The sequence below is a fragment of the Camelina sativa genome, chromosome 13 (genome assembly GCF_000633955.1).
Source record: "Camelina sativa cultivar DH55 chromosome 13, Cs, whole genome shotgun sequence".
NCBI lineage: Eukaryota > Viridiplantae > Streptophyta > Magnoliopsida > Brassicales > Brassicaceae > Camelina > Camelina sativa.
Window position 1 is genome coordinate 6,069,371 of NC_025697.1, and position 19,963 is coordinate 6,089,333.

Genomic DNA, 19,963 nt, shown 5'->3' on the forward strand with positions numbered 1-19,963 from the left:
AAAAAAAAAAAAAAAAAAATCTTTAAGACTTAGAAATGTTCTGTAAGTATGATTATTAACAGATTAAGGTAGGGGAATTATGAGATGTGGTCCATGGTTTGTCCAAATTAGTAATTACAAGGGAAATGATTCCAAGCTCACGGTTTCCTTCTTGGTCCTGATAATGTTCTAATATTTCTTTCATTATACCAAATTAATCTACTTTGTTTGTGCATGTTTTTTGGCCATCTCCTTCTAAAATCCCTTGACCCTTGTAGTCAAATTAGTTGAACCAACGTTGCTACTTTTTTTCTTTTTGTTAACACTTTTTATGACCATGTAACTAAAATTAATATCTAAGATGCATTCTAACGGGTTCAAATTCACATTGCGACATAAGAACGGCAATTATAATGTAATAACCAGTAATTAAACTATATGCTTTAAATCCTTTATGAAAAAATACTTTTATATTATATCAGAAAAAGAGTCAAATATTTTTACTCTTCACTTGACGTTATTTATATGATCGACGACATGTTCTGTCAACAAAAGAAGTTCGATATATTGAATGAAATACTTTATAAGGCACGTATTAAATGGAATCAAACATATAATTTTCATGTCGCAATCTGGATCACGAGATCTTTCCGTAACATGAATGTCCAAACTAGCTAGGATTCGATGAATCACGTTCTTTGCAGGTCAACTCATTTTCATTTAATTAAACAATAACCTAAAATACCAAATTATATTTTTGGGCTCATACTCATGAAGTTAATTCATTCATTCGAGCAAACATGTACTGACTCTATACTATAGTCTTTATTTTAATGTGAAATTTTGTTTTCTTCCTCACATTAATTAAACCAATGTAAGCAGAGGAAAACATAAATTCTATATATCTTTTCTTCGCAAACACTCAAGCAACACAAAGTTTTATACTATAAGCCATTCTACCATCTTTCGTCAACAAAAAAAACAAATAGAAAAAAATAGGAAAACATGAGGTACAAATTTGTTATACTAGATTGTTGATTGTTATTATTGTTTAATCTAAGATCGAGTTTTTTAATGTAATATTTTACTACTTGTATTATCAATATCAACTTCCCCATTCCAGCTATATGCTTTGAAATCCTCTTTCAATATCTTGGCTATTTTTTTTTTTTTTAATATTGAATTATTTCCGGAGTTAATCAATTTACACGTCAATTCAGAAATAATTAGATGGGACTATATGTTGAATTAACCAAAATAGTCATATCTACAGAGACGTATTCCACGAATGTGAGTTGTTAATGGTTGATGAAGAGTCAACCTCATGACGAGTCTCGTGTTTCCCGTACGTACGATTACGAAGTTATGGTCCTATCCTATTTATATCTGTAATTATTCTCCCTCCCATATATCTTTCCACCGACTTCTCCAAATACTCTCTCTACCACACTTTGATCTTTCTTGTATCATTCAAAGATCTCAGTTACATCACTTCCAGCTCGTTTCTCTTCCTCCATTTAATCCAGTGCCAGCTTAGATAGGAGGACGAGGGATGCGACCGCCCCGGATTCATAGATTAAGATGACAAATAATGTAAGATCAAGGGGCACAAAAAAATAAATAAGGCAAGATAAATGGGTACAAAAAATAAATAATGTAAGATAAATAGGCAAAAACAAAATTTATAACACAAAAATAATTTATTAAAATATGTTTTTAACAATTTATTTTTACGAGTCAATAACCAAAAAGACTCTTTATCTTCTATAATTATCTCAACTGACTCCAACCTAGGATGAAAATAATTTTTTATAATCTTATCAAATGTTTATATATTATCAAAATAAAATCTATATTTTTTTAACATATAACAGAGGTTAAAAAAAGAATTTGGTCTTTCATTCAAAAATAAATTGCCCAGGGGCCCTAAAAACCTTGAGCCGGAATCGCCCACCGTTTTTAACTTTTTTTTGATAATGATCTGTATTCCTACTCGAGTTACATCGTCCACGACAAAAAAAACACAGAGAGTTATAATTGTGAAGATCTGTGCATGCATGTTTTTAAGACCTTCACTATTGGTTATTTTGGTATGTTGCATATAATAAACTCTCACTGCGATGCATTCACCACATAAGGCCAAATTAAATATCTCCATTCACAATTTCCCAACAATATAAAAATAGTAGATAGATGTCCAAGAAAATAAAATAATAACCAAAGAACGTAGTTTGAGAGACATAGCTGGATTAATTGAGCAGGGGAGAGTTGTAGGATTGTAGCTATAGGAGTGAGCAAAAAGAGTATGGGACAGTGAACAAGATAAATAATCTTCATACTGAGTGATAAGTTTCTGTGTTAGCAAAACGAACAATATTTCAACAATCTTATCTACCTTTCCATTTACCTCCAATATTTTTATTCTACTTCTGTCTTCTTTCCCAACTAATATATACCTAAATTTGACATGAACTTTGTTTAGAAGAACTCCCTACCTTAAGAAAAGTTAGCCTTGTTCCTATATATATCTTCTTTTATGTTAATATATAACTAATGATAGTGATTTCGGGTCATCAACCAAAATACCAATTATACACGAAGAGGCCAACAAATTATTCTTTTACATATCAGCACCAAAAGATCAGTTATGATTAAACGAGGTCAACAGTATGCATATTGGCAATCTTTTACATCATGGTATACCATGTGTGATTTTGAGCTTTTATTAAATTACTAAAAAAATTACATATGTTTCCCATTTATGATCAATTACGATATAATCTCTATAAACTAATACTCGTTAAATTAATAATCTCTATAAATTAATAAATTTATTCGGTCCCAAGTTGGGACTAGTGTAATTTTGGACATAATTCAATAATATAATAAGATAATAATTTTTTTGAAAATCTTTTGTAAATATATGGTCCCATCAATAATATAAATTAATAATTATATAAAGTTATCTAAAGATATATATATATATATATACACATTAATTTTTATTAGAGTTCATTTTTAATATTTTTACTGTATAAAAATCTTTGAGTACTATATTCAAAACATGATAATTGTTATTTTCATTTTAATTGGTTTTATAAAAATATTAATTATAACGATTAAATTTTATTTTTAAATTTTTTTACCAAATTAGGAAAGTCTCTTTATAAATTAATAATTATAATTATTAATTTATCGAGAAATTAAAAACTTTATAAATTAATAGAATTTCACGCCCCAACATTATTAACTTGTAGAGGTTTTAGTGTAATACGAAAACAAAATGGTAAAGTATTCATTACCAAAATTAATGTTTTTGTCATTTATTAAGAATTCAGATTATTTTCTATTTATTATATGCCATTGCACACAGACCAGTCAGCACAACGCGCACTATGTATGGTAAAAAAGTTCATTACTAAAATAAAACCACGGTTACAAAGCGAGACCCACACATATTCTCATTAAATTTACCTATTTTAACCATTCTTCATTTTTTTATAACCGTGGTTGGAACTGTAAAATTGCGTTTTCAATAAATTCTCACACTCGTCTCTTCTTCCCATCCCTGGCGCTCACTTCTTTCAAGTTCTCTCTCTATCTCTCTACTCTCGAGCGTCGCGTCTGCAAAGAGACAAAAACCCAAATCCTGGGACTTCGGTCAACGGCTTACTACGGCGGCGTAAGGATCATAACGATGACGGTTTTCTCCGGCAAACAAGTCGTTCCTGTGGATTACGAAGCCGAGGTATCGCAGCGGCTTCTAGACGCAATCCTCGACGGAGATTTCAAAACGGTGTCGGATTGTGTCTCTGATCCACTCCTCGACGTTAACTTCGTCGGCGCCGTCAGCTTAAAAACGAGGAGGAGCGAGGTCGTGCTCCGGGATGAGTCGCCCAGTGAAGTCAGAGTCGAGTACGAAGAGTTCAAAACTGATGTAACGGCGTTGTTCCTCGCCGTTAATTTCGGAAACGTAGCTCTCGTCAAGAAGTTACTGGTAAATTATTTTAGCCGTTTCTTAACGTTTCTAGCTTTTTTAGATTTTGAAACTGATAAAACAAAATCTGCAATGATTTTTTTTTTCCTAACGCGGATTTATCTGTCATTAATTATATTAATTTCGTTGTTATTTTATTAAAGCAATAAATTTAAATCATGCTTGTTTTGATTTGAAATAATCTTTTTCATATATTTGTTTTGATTTACTAACCTTTGTGTATTTGAAACTATTGTTACGTTTCATTGACGCAATCGTTGAATAATTGATTTCCTCGTGATTTCCTTCTTTTTTTTTAATGGTGTGATTCGTTCGTGGTACTTTTTATGTCTCTTGAATTAAAAGACCCAAAAATATATGTTCTGTCTGAAGCTTACTTTACTTTTTTCCTCCTTTTTCGAAATTCAAATTTCGGACACTGATTGATTTATTTTATTCTCTCTGTTTTTGACTTAAAAACTGGTTCCATTAATCTCATTTTGATTTCATGATGATAGTTTGATCTTTCTCATCCATTGAACTTTGTTAAATCTCTAAAGCAGAATTCAAGTACTTTATTTCCAACAGGTTAAAGCAGAACACAAGTACTCTTTTGAATATTACTCTTACTTGTTGTCTTATTGTCTCTACTTAGCTTTACTTAAATTATTTATTATTTTTTTTAAAATGTGGATCGGATTCCGTGCTAGTTTAAAAAAAAATTCATAACCTGTTGACTAGCTTCAATCTCTCACTGGTTGGGGTGTTTAGGAATCTTCCAAGATGCTAAAAACGTGATGATAAAAAAAAAAATTTTATGTTGAAGTCACAGATTTATTTTTACTCTGTTACTGAATATGCTAGTATAATGTTTGGATCTGAATTGGCTTGTCAATGATGGATATTTTGAGACACAAGAGTTTCCAAAGGTTCACTATTTGGTTTGCAGTGATAATTGAGTGATTTTTGATTTGATTCTCTTGTTTTCCTGAAAGTAACTTATGACTTTTAGTACGACAAGAAAGTGTTGATATATAATCACATCCATGTAGCTTGTTTGTGAAACAGAACCTGAGGCCCCTCCATTAGGTGTTGTCATTTGTCATTGGCTGCATCTAGTGTAGACGGATACTATATTCGTTTACTTCCCTCTTTCTTTTTAAGTCATCATCAGATGTCTGAGATCAAGCCATGCTCCTGTGTGTCAGGGTTGTTCCCTCATGTTCATGTAGATCCATGTCAATTATTTAGTTCCCATTATTGTAGAACTTACTATTATACACAGCCTTTTTTAGTTGTCTTCTTCTGATTTCTGTATTCACCCCACGTGGAGTCATTTAGCAACTTGCAGTATATTTAATAATCTTAACAGTGATCTGACCTTTTACTGTAATATCATCTCACAGAACATTGGAGCTGATGTGAACCAGAAGCTCTTCAGGGGATTTGCAACAACTGTAGCTGTAAGGGAAGGTCATTTCGATGTATTTGAGATTCTACTCAAAGCCGGTGCTTCTCAGCCTGCTTGTGAGGAAGCTCTATTAGGGGCTAGCTGTCATGGACGCTCGAGGTTCGCTGAGCTGCTCATGGGAACTGATCTTATTCGTCCTCAAGTCGCTGTTCACGCTCTAGCCACTGCTTGTTGCAGAGGTTTTGTGGACGTCGTAGGGACCTTGCTTAAAGTAAGTTTTCATCTTATGGTTTTAAAATGTGATCACTTAAGAGTTGTTCAATAGCATCTAACAGAAGACATCTCTATCTTATTGCTTCATTACAGTGCGGAGTAGATGCTAATTCAACAGATAGGCTTCTTCTTCAATCTTCAAAACCTTCTCTTTACACAAATGTCGACTGTACACCCCTTGTTGCTGCCATTGTCAATAGGCAAGTCTCTGCCGTCCGCGTTTTACTACAGGTAATTTTTGGCTCTGCAAAATTTTAAAATTGTTCTTTGCAAAAAGAGAACATGTATCTAAGACATACAAGCTTGCAATGATATGTACAGGCTGGTGTCAAGACAGATATCATGGTGAAGCTTGGAGCATGGTCATGGGACACTAACACTGGAGAAGAGCTCAGGATTGGAGCTGGAGTGGCTGAGCCTTACCCTTTGACCTGGTGTGCTGTAGAATACTTTGAAACAAGTGGCGACATTTTGCGTTTGTTGCTCAAAGTTCAGTCTCCGGACGCTCCTCACAATGGTCGGACACTTCTCCATCATGCTGTCCTCTGCGGCAACCAGGGAGCAGTCAGAGTCCTCCTCAACTGCGGCGCCGATCCAGAAACCTCTATCAAAACTTCACGAGGCGTTGGACTCCGACCGATTCATATTGCTGCACGTGATGGATCAGTGGAGATCATACAACAACTAGTTAGCTTTGGCTGCGATATAAACTCGAAGAAGGATGCTGGGAACACAGCCCTGTTGATCTCTATAAAACACAAACATTCAGAGTGCGTAAAGGTGCTCGTCCTTGCTGGTGCTGATTTCGGTTTAGTGAACAAGATTGGTCAGTCTGTTGTTTCGGTCGCTGAGTCAAACAAGTGGTCTCTAGGATTAGAACGAGTACTTCTTGAACTGATACGGTTCGGTGTGGTTCCATATTCAAGCAACGCTTCAGTATTCTCGCCTTTGCTATACGTGGCTAAAGCAGGAGATGCCGAGGCGCTAAAATCTCTTGTAAAAGCTCAAGGCATTTTCCTAGACTATCAAGACGAGGAAGGTTTTTCGGCTGCAATGCTAGCTGCCATGAATGGCCACGTTGAAGCATTCAGAGTCTTAGTCTACGCAGGCGCAGATATGAAGCTATACAACAACTCTGGAGAGACAGTAGTCTCTCTGTCTGAGAAGAACGGTAACCGTGACGTGATAGAGAAAGTGATGCTCGAGTTTGCTCTTGAGAAGGACAACAGGAACATGGCAGGCGGGTTCTATGCTCTACACTGTGCTGCACGGCGTGGAGACGTCAAAGCGGTGGAGCTTTTGAGTGGAAAGGGATACGATCTGGACATCCCGGATGGAGACGGCTACACTCCACTCATGCTTGCGGCCATCGAAGGCCATGGACATATGTGTGAATTCCTAATGGCCCGTGGTGCAAACTGCAATGCTAGGAACAGGAGAGGGGAAATGCTACTGGACCTCGCGACCGGTGATGCAGAGAAGGTGATTCGTAACGAGTTGTCTCGAAGGTTTGTGATAGAAGGAAGTAGTGTGATGAAACACACCAAGGGAGGGAAAGGGAAGAAGCATGGCAAGGAATTGAGAATGTTGGAATCAAGCGGAATACTAAGTTGGGGAAAGTCGCGAAAGAGGAACGTGGTTTGCAAGGAAGTAGAGATCGGGATGAGCCAGCGGTTTAGGAAGAACCGTAAGGGGAAAAGCGATGCAGGAGAGGAAGAAGAAGGGATGTTCCGAATAGTGACTATGGAAAACAAGGAGGTTCATTTTGTGTGTGAAGGTGGGTTGGTGTGTGCACAGATGTGGGTGAGGGGAATAATACTTGTGACCAGAGAGACTATTTGTGGGATAAGTCATATTCAAAATTAGAGTGTTGTTTTGTATATAAAAAAGTTTTGAGAAAGGAGCTTCATTTTGAAGGTAGCGGTGCTTCTTTGATGTGTTGGGGCATGGGGGTGTTTATAGTTGTTGGGTTGGCTGATATCTGCAGTATATTTGTGTAGTAGCTCCAGTTGCATATGAATGGAACCTAGTTGATTTGATATTCTTCAAATTGGTTATTACTTTGGCCAGAGCAGAGACTATTTCACATGTTGGCTTTTACATGAATTCAGAGTCTTAGATCCAGCACTGAAATTGGATAAGTAATCAGGACCTACGTATGAAAAAAAAAAATGAGGTAACTGTCTCTTTTAAAAGAACAAGATGTTTTAAAAAAGCATTACAAGTTTACAACACACACGAAGTCAGCCCTTTTTGTTTATCAGTCACCAACTCAACAAGCAATAAGAACAAAGATAAACAGAGAAGCTCTGATGTTCTAATCGCTACTGTAACCACCATCATCGTTATCCTTATTCTCATGGTCTCTCACCAGTCGTTCTATAAACTGTTTTCGAACTCCAGCCATCACAACTTCCCTCAAGGAGTCATCGAGTCATCGTCTCCTCCTTTGCCATCATTAAGAACTAGCTCTGATTGGCTGCGCCAATGGCCATCCTGCGTACAAGTCCGTCGTCTAGCTCCGTACGACTGGGTGTTCATTCGCAAGGGATTACGCAGAGAACCCATACGCCTAGAGGTTTTGACGCCATAAGCAGAAAAAAAAATATTAGTTTAATTTTAATCATTTTGTAATCAGCATATTTACACAAATTCAAGAAAAGTTTATTTGAAAACATGATAAAAATTATTTTGTGATTAATTATGATATGTTGTCTAATTATTTTGTGATTAATCATGTTGGTTGGTTGATACTTTGTCGCTTTGACACGTTGGTTGATACTTTGATATATACTATTTGTAAATATATTATATATTACTAGCAATCGATCCGCGCTACGCGCGGTAGTTAGATTAACGTGTATTCCGAGTTTTGTTGTGTATATTTTTTTTGGTTTTTGTAAATTCATCTTTACGTTTGTTTTTGTATTTAATTTTGGTTGCTTATGTTGTTTTGTTGGATATTTTAATAAAAATATGTTTTGGAGTAAGTATAATTTAGTTTGCTGTTTTTAAAGGAAAAATTGAGATCATCTTGTGTGTTTATAATGCTTTTAAAAAAAATTATTATTAGAAGTTAACATTGTTTAGTTGAAATTGTTGTTTTGCTGTAGTTGTTAGTTGTCATTAATTTATTATTATTTTCTATTTTGTGGTTGGATTGTTATTTAATATTTTCATATGTATTTTGTAAACTGTTGGAGTATTTTTTTTTTGTCAATGTTTTAGTGTTTGGAGTGAAAAGATTGTGGATTTTATTAAGAAAAATAAATAAAATCAATAACTTACATTCCTCTTTTCTGGACTATTTTTGTTTGTTTCATTCTAACCCAATTTTTCTATAAGGCTTATAATTTGTGGGTTTATTGGGCCATTATTTATATGTTATTGAATTGAAATTGATTTGTTCTTTTTCAAAATCCGATGTCCTCGTGAACGGATAGAAGAAGAGCAATTTTCCGATTTAGAGGTCTGTTTGAGGATTGAACTTATGTCTTTGATGCTCTTAATTGTTTTTTTAGTCATTCCTGTCGTAATTGTTATCCCCTGTTGATTTTGTTAAAGGTGAATGTCAATTGGGTTGCAAATTTGTTTATATGAAAATATGTTGGCTTCTTTAGGTTTCCTAATTAAGTTGTGAGTTGTTTGTGTTCTTGGTTGTAATTTTTTTTCCTCTTTGTCCTCTGAGTGGTTTTTTCGATTCGATGTGAGTTGTGTTTTGGGGAAAATTAATTTTCTTGTTTATCTTGCTGTAATTTTATAAAGTCCGGGTTGTTTTTTTTGTTTTCTCGGTTGTTTTTTTCATATAATTTTGTGTTACAGTTATCTGATTGTGGCATTCATATATATGAATCTTTTTAGTTTATTAAATGTGTGTTCATCTCTCTGCGTCTTTGTCTTTGGTGATGGATTTGTGAAGTGCTGCCAAATAATTTTAATTGATTTCTAGTTGTGTTTCCTTGATTCTTTGAAAGTGTTGCTTGGGTTGCCTTGTTTTGATATTTGAAATTTTAAATTATGATCAGTTTAATAGAAAAATTTAACTATATTCTTACCACTAATGAAAAATTATAGTATTGTTTTCTTATTTAACATTTAATTTATTTTACATAATTATTTTTTATTTAAACTTTCGATTAATTATATTTAACAAAAAAAACATGCACTAAATGACTTATTAAAATCTGTAAGGCCCACAAAATTAAAGAAGAAGTGGCTGACGTGACAGCTGACGTGACAGTACCAGGAGTGAAGAAAGCTAACTTTATATCTATAGATTAGTTTATTTAGAGTCATTACTTAGTTGATAACTACACTATGTTTTTAAAGATTTCATATATTTGCATGTTTCTACTGTCTAATTAACATTTCTTAACATTCATACGTAATTACTACAAGATAAATTTATAAATCTAGAAAAATATGGCTTTCAATATTTTATACAAAATTTAAGGCAGTCCTCTTCATCAAACCTTAAATTGATTAAGAATCCAAAAGAATAAGCTTCAGAAGAGCTGATTCTTCAGTTAGAAAAAAAAAGTGGATCTGCTCTCAAAACAAAAACAAGAACCACTAACTCTGGACTCTTCCCTTGTTACTACAAAAGCATAAAGTGAAGCTGAAGTATTAATTTGACGGAGTAATTCTTAATTCGTGTCCTAAAAATTCAATTTAAAGGTTATAATTGAGATGTTAAAATTGAATTAGCACTTTATTCAGATTCTATGGAAGATCATCATTAAGCGCAAGAATGAGGATATTGCGGTGTGTTCTAATTGCCTTGAAAATCACAGAAATTTTGTTTTAATTGAGATGATATGATAAATCTGAATCAACTTTGTTTGTTGAGGTTTAGAAGTTGATGCCCTTAGTGGATTATGCAGTGATGATTTCTTATTCACTTGTAAAATTTGTACATTTTAATTTCTTACCTAAATTTGGAAATTTATGTATTAAACCAAAATTAGATAATTGAATAATTTTTTGTGTTCACCGGGATGAAAAGACTCTTAATCTAATTATATGTACTTAAAAACAAAATGCATTTTGATTTTTTTTGGTTCACAAACATGACTTAATTGTCTCTCAAGCATGCAACTAGACTGGTTGGTCAATAGAAAACAACATTCACAAATACATCAAAAGCATACCTATCTTTGTATAGACATACAACAATCCAATCTTCATCAGAGGCTTGTGTAACCTCGTGTACGAAATCAGATCCAGAGATGGGAGTCACAATCCCATATCTTCTAACTTTAGCAGCTTCTCTTAGCTCAGACAACCTCTTATTCCTATCAAAGCATCAAAACACATTAGCGCCTATGAAGCATCAAGTGTATTTTACAATAACTTAAGCCTATCCATCAACATATGAAATTAGTCACACTACCCTTAATTGCATTCATATCCAAAACACAAACGAATCAACAAAAATCGGAGCTTGAGAATAGTACACCAAATCGAAAAAATATTTGATTTGTCGATAGATAATTTATCTTGAGAATAAGTTTGAGCTTGAGAATAATTTATCTTGTTTATCGAAAAAATATTTGATTTCTCGATTTCTTAGTTACATTCGTCTCCATATCGAAACTTATTTTTTGGATAACTATTTTGTCCACAGTATTTAATTGGTCCACGACATTATATTTTTGGTCCATCATATTTCTTGTCCACCATTATAATTTTTTCTATAATTTGAAATCTTGTCGTAGTCGTCAATATTTATTTCTTAAATTATTATCATAAAAAAGTTACCAAATTTTTTGTTCGTGGACAAGCGTCACCCACTTAGATCTTTTAAACTATGATTCTTTTACTTGTAACTGTGGATATTTTCTTTTTACTAATACTTATGGACAAGTTATTTAAATTATGTTGGTAGACAAAAATTTGAAACAAAAAAAATTCGTAAATTTGATAGACAATATTTATTCTCCACCACGCTTGTTTATTCTTTGGTCCACAAAAAAAACATAAAGATAATTAATAATTAATATTTTATTATTGGTCCCACATCATAAAGACAAATTTGTCTCTTTCAATCTGTCACTTTCTGCAGGGATAGTTTCGTCTTTTTATATGTGATAAAAGTTGATTTATGGTAGTTTTGAAAAGATGTTTTCATATGTGGTAGTTTAGAAAAGTTTTTTTTAGGAAATGTGGTAGTTTCCACTAAATTCCCATATAAAATCAAGCTTTAAGTTGACTATTATACAGTTTAATGTCATTTTGTACATGTGCAGCAAATATCCTTTGCAATAATATTTTCGGTTAGAATTAAAAAATAATATTACTTATTTACATCAGTTGAGTTGGAGATATTTTAAACTTCCGAAATTTTCATGAATATAACTAGGTTTTAAAGACACGCTACGCGTGAGTATATTTGATATATTTTGATGAAAACTATATATGATCGATGACAGTAGTAAAATATTATCTTATTAAAAATTTAAATTAGTATTTAGGAAAAAGTTAAATTTCAGATACACAAATTTTTGAAATATAAAAATCATTTGTGTTATAAAATCAAATCTGATAAAAAAATCATGAATTTAACTCGACATCCAAGCGAGGCGAATTAAACTGATGACCTCACATATCTTAAACCATTTCTTTGATCACCAGAAAAACAAAACAATTTTATCATCATGAATTTAACTCGTTTTCATATTTAATTGATCGTTACCACTTATGTTTTTGTGTTTTTAATTCAATGTTTTCTTATTCTTCATATTCTTTCTTGTCATTTCTATTGTCAAATTTTGTGGTAATCGTCATCATTACTTTAACCGTCTTGTTTTTCGCTATACCCTTTTTCTTCTTCATCCTCGTCAACTTCTTCACTTTCTTCCACTAAAAAATCTTTTTTTAGACTACCACACAATTTATTAATCCATCAAACTCCAACAACAAAATCATTTCTTTTCTCATAAAAATAAAAAATAAGATAAAAAATAAAAAATTAATGAAGAAATATCAACTTATCTATAAAATGATACACAAAGATATGTTTTACAGCTCATAAGAAATAAAAAGCACAAACGTAGATAAATAAGATAATTTATGTTTTACATAAATATTTATAATCTTTTAAACTTTTCAAAAGTTTCGAAATATAAAATTTAAACCTTTTAAAAAATTTCAATATTTATAATATTTTAAACTTTTAAAATTTAAAAATTATAATATTTAAAAACTTTTTAAAAGCTAAGAACTTTTTAAAAGCTTCAATATTTATAATATTTAAACTTTTAAAAAGTTTTAATATTTATAATATTTTAAACTTTTAAAATTATAATATTTAAAAACTTTTTAAAAGCTAAGAACTTTTAAAAGTTTCAATATTTATAACATTAAAACTTTTAAAAATTTAAAATATTATAATTTATTTTTTGAAACTTTTTAAAGTTTTAATTTGATCAAATAAAAAACTGGATCAAACCGAATATACTTTTAAACTTGGACGCCTGATAAATCAAGCTTTCCTGCTCATTCGTTGTTGGAAGCATATTAATCTTATTTATACTGATTCTGAACCATTGTCTAAAAATTTTCTAGCTGATGTGGGAAATTGTGCATAGTTCTTTTATTTCCATGAATTTAAAATTTTCCTTTTTCTAAAAAACTCTGGAAATTTTAAAAATGTTAATGAATGACATGTCAAATGCTGATTGCTTGTTTAAAATAATTCTTAATATAGAAAATTTTGGAGATTTTAAAATATGTTAGTTAGTGAAGTGTCTAATCAAAATTGGAGGTTTAAAATCTTATGTGGACGTCTTTAGGAGCTTATAGCTTCTACTTTTTATTAGTATAGATTCGTGATGTGGATATTATTTTACAGAAAATGTATAATCTACTATTTATGTAATTAAAAATACATTCCTATATTTTCTCTATTATTTGAGAGGTGATTTGTTAAATTTGTTGATGTATTACTCTTTTGTGTTTTTCGAAGACACAAAATAATTCAAAGTAATATTTACTTTTGTAAAATACTATGAGAACCATTGTGCTAAATTTTATTTGTCTATTAACAAACAAAATTAATATACATGTTATCGGAATTCCATAATTACATTTTAATTGACATATAAACAATTTAATAATGTGTTTATGTGAATTTATCTTTAAAACATAATATTTGAAGAGTATAGAATGACTTCGATTTTGAATATTTAAATAATTCATTCAACAATTATTAGTTGAATAATAAAAAAAATTAGACTACTAAAGTTAAATAATATGCAATTTATTACATAAACTTCTAATTTTAGGCAAAAAAAATCATGATCTTTGTTGACTAGCCGTTAAAAACACCAAATATCATATATGAAGCCAAAAACAACATGCCATTAAACGGCAAAGTAATGATCGTTAATTGCTCAGTTATCTTATAAAATGATATGTATATTCTGGTTTGATCAACGATATTTGGTGTTTTTAAACGATAGTCAACAGAACTTCATGTATCAAATGACATTTGAAGAAGTTCATCATTTTTTTGGCTTAAATTTGAAAGTTCATTATTTAATGACATTTTTTCCGTTTATTATTATAATTCCAAATTTTTTTAAAAAAGTTTTTTTCCACAGCGCCGGCGAAATATTTTTCCTACCGGCGAGACCCAAAACGTTGTAACTCGCTCCACTCGTCTACGAGAACCCGACCCGCGTAACCCGAGTAAGCACCCGAACCGAATATGCCGATACAAACCGTGACACCTTCTTGAGACGGATTTGTGACGGACCGGATGGGATAGAAATATCCCGTCCATGTCTTTGGTTCTTCGCTTATGTATTTGTTGACAAAAAAGAAAAAAAGAAAATCATGTATTCATAATGTTCATGTGGATGTGTTTGGTATATATCTCTAGTGCCTCCTAAAACACCAAAAAGCTAACTTGAGACAATCAAACAACACCACCAAAACTATGCTAATGTGTCCATTACCTGAGTTATTTTGCTTTTACTTTAAGTTCAATGGAATTATGGAAGAAGGAAAAACAGATTAAGTTGAACAGTTTAACATCAAAGTTCTTAACGTACGTTAATACCAGTCGAAGGTTGGTCACAATACCAAAAAAAAAGGTGTACCTACAACTTTGAAATACATAAGCGAAGAACCAAAGACAACCAATAAGTCCTACTAAAGAATGAGTACTTGAGAACTCTATTGATTAACTTGAATTCTACTGATTCACTCTTGTCGATTAGAAAATCAGAATTTTCTGAAAAAGAAAGGTTACTTGAATATGGTTTTGGAGAATACTTATCCAATGAGTGAACTTGAAGAAGTTTTCTTTGTATTTTTGAGGTCTTTTGGTTGCAGATGAAATTGCCAATTTGATGTTGTAACTTGTTAGGGTCTAAAGAAATTTTATGAAGCATAAAACCGAATTTTTCTATAGCATCTAACAGAAGACATCTCTATGTTATCGCTTCATTACAGTGCGCAGTAGATGCTAATTCAATGGATAGACTATTTCAAATGTTGGCTTTTACATGGATTCAGAGTCTTACATCCAGTACTTGAATTCGAGAAGTGATCAGGACATGGATATTAAGAAAAAGCATGAGGTACCTGTCTCTTTTAAAAGAACAAGACGTTTTAAAAAAGCATTACAACACAGATGAAGTCAACACATTTTGTTTATTAGTCACCAACTCGACAAGCAATAACAACAGAGGTAAATAGGGAAGCTTTGATGTTCTAATCGCTGCTGTAACCACCATCATCGTTATCCTTATTCTCATGGTCTCTCACCACTCGTTCTATGAACTGTTTTCGAACTCCAGCCATCACAGCTTCCCTCGAGGAGTCGTCGTCTCCTCCTTTGCCATCATTAAGAACTGGCTCTGATTGACACAGAAGTAAGGCTACACCTGAAAAACCAAATCAGTTGCAAGTATGTTCAGACATGAGAGTACAACCATTCTGCCCAAAGTATGATACAATCGCAAATGTGGTCACATCAGGTCTTAGATCAAAAAGAGGCTACAAATGAAAAAGGAAATAATTATGAAAAACAAAATGGGCACAGACTATATCAGAAAGAGAAGGCTTCAAACTTACTCTCTGGGGTGCACCTACGGCCAAAGCTCTTCAAGCCTACATGAGTTCCTTTAACGGCACCATGGTGGTACACAAGCAAGGTAGGAAGATTACAATCAGGGTAGTTCGGAATACAATCAGTAGATATAATCTTAACGAACTTTGTGGCTGGGTATCTGCTAGCCAATTCTTCTAGACAACCCAATAGCAAACCACACTCTGCAACACTATCAAAGAACACCAAGAGACAAACATGAATCAATTGTGTCTCAAGCATGTAACCAGACTGGTTCGTCAAAAAGAAACAACATTCACAAATACATCAAAAGCATACCTATCTTTGTATAGACATACAACAACCCAATCTTCAGCAGAGGCTTGTGTAACCTCGCGTACAAAATCAGATCCAGAGATGGGAGTCACAGTTCCATATCTTCTAACTTTAGCAGCTTCTCTTAGCTCAGACAACCTCTTCTTTCTATCAAACCATCAAAATGCACAATAAGTTTAGCCTATCCATCAACATCTGAAATTAGTCACTACCCTTAATTGCATTCATATCCAAAAACACAAAGAAAAATCAGAGATTGATAATATAGTACACCAAGAGCTATGTAGCTAGCTACATAACAACAGATCCAACAAAATCCAATTCACAATCCAGAACCCATCGCAACAAGGATTCTCTATGGTAAACTAAGATGGTAAATAACAAAAGAAATCAGAATGTTCGATTCGATCTACGAAGCTGTATTGTTCGAGGAAGCAATCATCGTCGAGATCTTTGTCGTCTTCAAGATCCTCAAGCTCCTCCTCCGTCTTCTTATCAAACCAAGCCTGGTCCTTAGGAGCTGAAGACTCGTCTTCTTCCGGAGTATAAGCCGGAGGTTTGAACGCCGGAGCTTTCTCAGGTAGATTCCCCAATTTCCTCTGGATATCGTCCCATTGAGTCGACGCTCCATCAACGTCCTTGTACACGAAATGATAATCCGCCATAGTTTACAAACCACCTACAAAGCTTTAAATCTTCTCCTTTAGATTACACAGAGAACCTTCGAATCTGAGATGAGAATGCTTTGACACTCTGTGATCGCAATCTCGTTCCTTTTGTGGAAGACGATTGAAAAAGGTCATCCCCAAAATTGGTTTGATTGAACCGAAAGATACCGAGGCTATTAATTCATACCGAATCGAGATTATATGGTTTAAAGTCGGTTTATTTGTCTAGAGTTAATGTATAGAACCTCTGAATCGCCCAGAGGGTTCGTATATATATATTGGGAGGGGCATGTATTTTTATGGAGAAGATCCAGAGATAATTAAACAAAAACACTTAGCATAAAAAGATTTTGAGAGGGAGAAGAAAGGGCGATCGATTAGGGTTTTTGTAATTTTCGTCTGAAGATTCTATATGGACGGAGTGATGAACTCGTTGGAAGCTGTGATAGCGTCAATCCAAGGTTTGTCGGGGAGTGCAGGGGATTTAACTGCACTTCACGATCTTTTGAGAGGAGCTGAGAACTCGCTCCGAGCCGTACCAGATGTTAATTTCTCTACTCTTACCCAGCTCGACGCGTCGACGCATTCTCTCGGTTACCTCTATTTCCTGTGAGTTGATTTTGTTTTATTTTTTTTTGTGATGGTTTTGATTTCTCATATCTCTGACTAGATTAGGTATTTTCTTGTTGATGTTTTGTGTAATACTGTGAGGATGATTTTGGTTTATGGAACTTGAGGTATATAATTAGGGTTTGCAGTCTACAAGGAGGATTTGGAATTCTGATTTTGATTTTTGGGGTATTGTTTGATTGTTCCAGTGAGATACTTACCAGTGGTCCAGTATCGGACGAGAAAGCTTTTGCCGAGATTCCGATAATTGCACGGTTCATCAACTCTTGCGATGCTGAGCAGATTCGTTTGGCGAGTGATAAATGTAATCACTGACCCTTTATGGGATCTTGTCTCGTCTTTCTCTTTTTTATCTTTTGGGTGATGGTTATGTTATTATTTTTTTTCTTCTTAATCTTGCAGTTGTATCCCTTTGTAAGAGATTGAAAGACCATGTCGTGAAGATTAAAGATCCCCTGCGAGGTGTAGCCCCACTGTTGACCGCTGTTCAGAAGCTTCAGGCCTCCCCAAAATGTTTGACTGCGTTGCATCCAGATGTTCTTCAACTCTGTTTGCAGACGAAGTTGTACAAAACTGGTTTCTCCATTATTAGTGATGATATCTTAGAGGTTGACCAGCCAAAAGACTTTTTTCTCTATTGCTACTATGGGTAAGCAAGTTTTCCTCACTACTTTCGTTGATTTTTTTTTGCTTTGATCAGTGGTTGTATCAACACATTAAATCCATCCAGTTGAGTTTGTTTTATAGTTTTTTTTTTAAATTCTCATCCTTGATTCCTGCACTTTTGACAGGGGAATGATATGTATCGGACTGAAGAGATTTCAGAAAGCAATAGAGCTTCTTTACAATGTAAGCCATTCTATTTTCTTTTCTACATGCTTTTTTATTCATTAATGACTTTCGTTTTAGTTTTAACTCAATGGACGTACTTATATCAGGTTGTGACTGCTCCTATGAATCCTGCGAGTGCCATAGCCGTTGAGGCATACAAAAAATACATATTGGTGTCTCTCATTCACAATGGGCATGTAAGGCTGTGTTCTTTATATATTACTTTATTTGTTTATCTTGTTTTCTGTCGTGGGAGCGATCATATTGCATGAGCCTGAATCCATTGGATGTTTTGAGTAATATTGGTTTCATAATTACGTTCTGTGTCTGATTTTCTCTTCAAGGATTGGTTAATCTTATGATGTTATTCTTATAATCTAGTATATCTTTTACATGTGCAGTGTGCTAACAGTCTCCCCAAATGCGCTTCTACTATAGCTCAGAGGACCTTCAAGAACTATTCTGGAGTAAGATTGAACCCTATCCATGAGTTGTAATTTTCATTTTGATTGGAGGCTTCTCTTTCGTTTTACTTCGGTCCAAATATTTCATTTATTTTGTACTCCGTACGAGCAAGATTTATTTACAGCCTTATAATTATATCGCTCACCCTTTTCTCAGCCTTACATTGAACTGGTTAGTTGTTACAACGACGGGAAGATTGGTCAACTAGAGGCGTTGGTTGTGGCCAAGAGTGCTGATTTTGAGAAGGTAAATTTCCTCTAAACACTCACCATAGTTTTTTTTACCGATGTTAATAGTCGTCATTCTCCTGTATGATGTGGAAGAAATGTTATTTTTCAGGATAAGAATCTTGGATTGGTTAAGCAAGCAGTGTCATCCCTTTACAAGCGTAACATTCTGAGGTTGACCCAGAAGTACTTGACCCTGTCGCTGCAAGATATAGCCAACATGGTCCAGCTTGCTAATGCTAAGGAGGCGGAAATGCATGTGCTTCAGATGGTATTGTCTCTAACACGTGATTTTTAGAAGCTTGCTTTATTACTTTGACTGTTAGATTTGAGAACATCATGTTTTCTTTCCAAACATGCAGATCCAGGATGGTCAGATACATGCACTTATCAACCAGAAAGATGGAATGGTCAGATTCTTGGAGGACCCTGAGCAGTACAAAACTAGTGAAATGATTGAGACCATGGATTCTGTTATACAAAGGTATGTTTACTAACCAAGTGTTCTGATATTTTTTTTTGGGAAAAATGGCTAAGAGTTGCAACTCCTAATAAAACCGCCATGCTTTCTCTGGGGAAAATGAAAGAAGAAAAACTTTGGTCATCCTTTAAGAATGCATAAATTAGCACTTGGAATCAAGTTGATTTAGATATGAATGGTTTTCCAGAGTAAAAGTAGTAGCATCAAACAACCTTTGTGTTTTCATATGACTTTCAGGACTGTTAGGCTGTCGAAGAATCTCTTAGCCATGGATGAGAGCTTATCATGTGACCCTTTATACCTGGGAAAGGTAACTTAATGCCATGTTCCATAAGACTGTTCTGTCCTCAACCTATGTTTCTCAGACTAAGCCGTTCGACTACTTTTTGTTAGGTTGGAAGGGAAAGACAAAGGTATGACTTTGGAGACGATTTTGATACTGTCCCTCAGAGGTTCTCCATGTAAACAGCAAAAGACCAAAAGCACCAGAACTTGGCTGAATGGCAAACCGTAGTTGTGAATCTTGAGAATGTTACTCTTTATTTCTTCGTTCATTTTGGTTGGTTTAAAAAGTTTCATATTTTTGTCACATTGGCCAACAAGTAGAGAAGATCATATGGACCTGCAAA

General features: G+C 33.7%; 3 protein-coding genes across 3 annotated transcripts; 2 read left to right on the forward strand and 1 right to left on the reverse strand.

Annotated features, from left to right (window-relative positions):
- Nucleotides 3,410-7,683, forward strand: LOC104735441 (ankyrin-3). The gene is made up of 4 exons (XM_010455239.2): nucleotides 3,410-3,976; nucleotides 5,362-5,637; nucleotides 5,733-5,870; nucleotides 5,961-7,683. Exons 1-4 carry the CDS (start codon nucleotides 3,677-3,679, stop codon nucleotides 7,503-7,505), a joined length of 2,259 nt encoding a protein of 752 aa, XP_010453541.1. The 5' UTR covers nucleotides 3,410-3,676; the 3' UTR covers nucleotides 7,506-7,683.
- LOC104735442 (phosducin-like protein 3) lies at nucleotides 15,116-16,821 on the reverse strand. The gene is made up of 4 exons (XM_010455240.1): nucleotides 16,446-16,821; nucleotides 16,036-16,175; nucleotides 15,723-15,928; nucleotides 15,116-15,532 (listed from the first exon to the last, which is right to left on the reverse strand). The coding sequence occupies exons 1-4, from the start codon at nucleotides 16,695-16,697 to the stop codon at nucleotides 15,360-15,362; spliced, it is 771 nt and encodes a 256-aa protein (XP_010453542.1). The 5' UTR covers nucleotides 16,698-16,821; the 3' UTR covers nucleotides 15,116-15,359.
- LOC104735443 (COP9 signalosome complex subunit 3) lies at nucleotides 17,002-19,925 on the forward strand. The gene is made up of 11 exons (XM_010455241.2): nucleotides 17,002-17,309; nucleotides 17,519-17,634; nucleotides 17,733-17,979; nucleotides 18,122-18,179; nucleotides 18,269-18,358; nucleotides 18,563-18,628; nucleotides 18,783-18,872; nucleotides 18,966-19,124; nucleotides 19,216-19,337; nucleotides 19,572-19,644; nucleotides 19,728-19,925. The coding sequence occupies exons 1-11, from the start codon at nucleotides 17,113-17,115 to the stop codon at nucleotides 19,797-19,799; spliced, it is 1,290 nt and encodes a 429-aa protein (XP_010453543.1). The 5' UTR covers nucleotides 17,002-17,112; the 3' UTR covers nucleotides 19,800-19,925.

Excerpts from the sequence above, each read along its gene's own strand:
- LOC104735441 (XM_010455239.2), top strand. The coding sequence starts at position 3,677 with ATGACGGTTTTCTCCGGCAAACAAGTCGTTCCTGTGGATTACGAAGCC. Across the intron at positions 5,638-5,732 it reads TCGTAGGGACCTTGCTTAAA|TGCGGAGTAGATGCTAATTC; the intron begins GTAAGTTTTCAT and ends GCTTCATTACAG. Across the intron at positions 5,871-5,960 it reads CCGTCCGCGTTTTACTACAG|GCTGGTGTCAAGACAGATAT; the intron begins GTAATTTTTGGC and ends TGATATGTACAG.
- LOC104735442 (XM_010455240.1), bottom strand. The coding sequence starts at position 16,697 with ATGGCGGATTATCATTTCGTGTACAAGGACGTTGATGGAGCGTCGACT. Across the intron at positions 16,176-16,445 it reads TCCTCGAACAATACAGCTTC|AAGAGGTTGTCTGAGCTAAG; the intron begins GTAGATCGAATC and ends TTTGATAGAAAG. Across the intron at positions 15,533-15,722 it reads CCGTAGGTGCACCCCAGAGA|GTGTAGCCTTACTTCTGTGT; the intron begins GTAAGTTTGAAG and ends TTGGTTTTTCAG.
- LOC104735443 (XM_010455241.2), top strand. The coding sequence starts at position 17,113 with ATGGACGGAGTGATGAACTCGTTGGAAGCTGTGATAGCGTCAATCCAA. Across the intron at positions 17,310-17,518 it reads CTCGGTTACCTCTATTTCCT|TGAGATACTTACCAGTGGTC; the intron begins GTGAGTTGATTT and ends TGATTGTTCCAG. Across the intron at positions 18,629-18,782 it reads CCTTCAAGAACTATTCTGGA|CCTTACATTGAACTGGTTAG; the intron begins GTAAGATTGAAC and ends CCCTTTTCTCAG.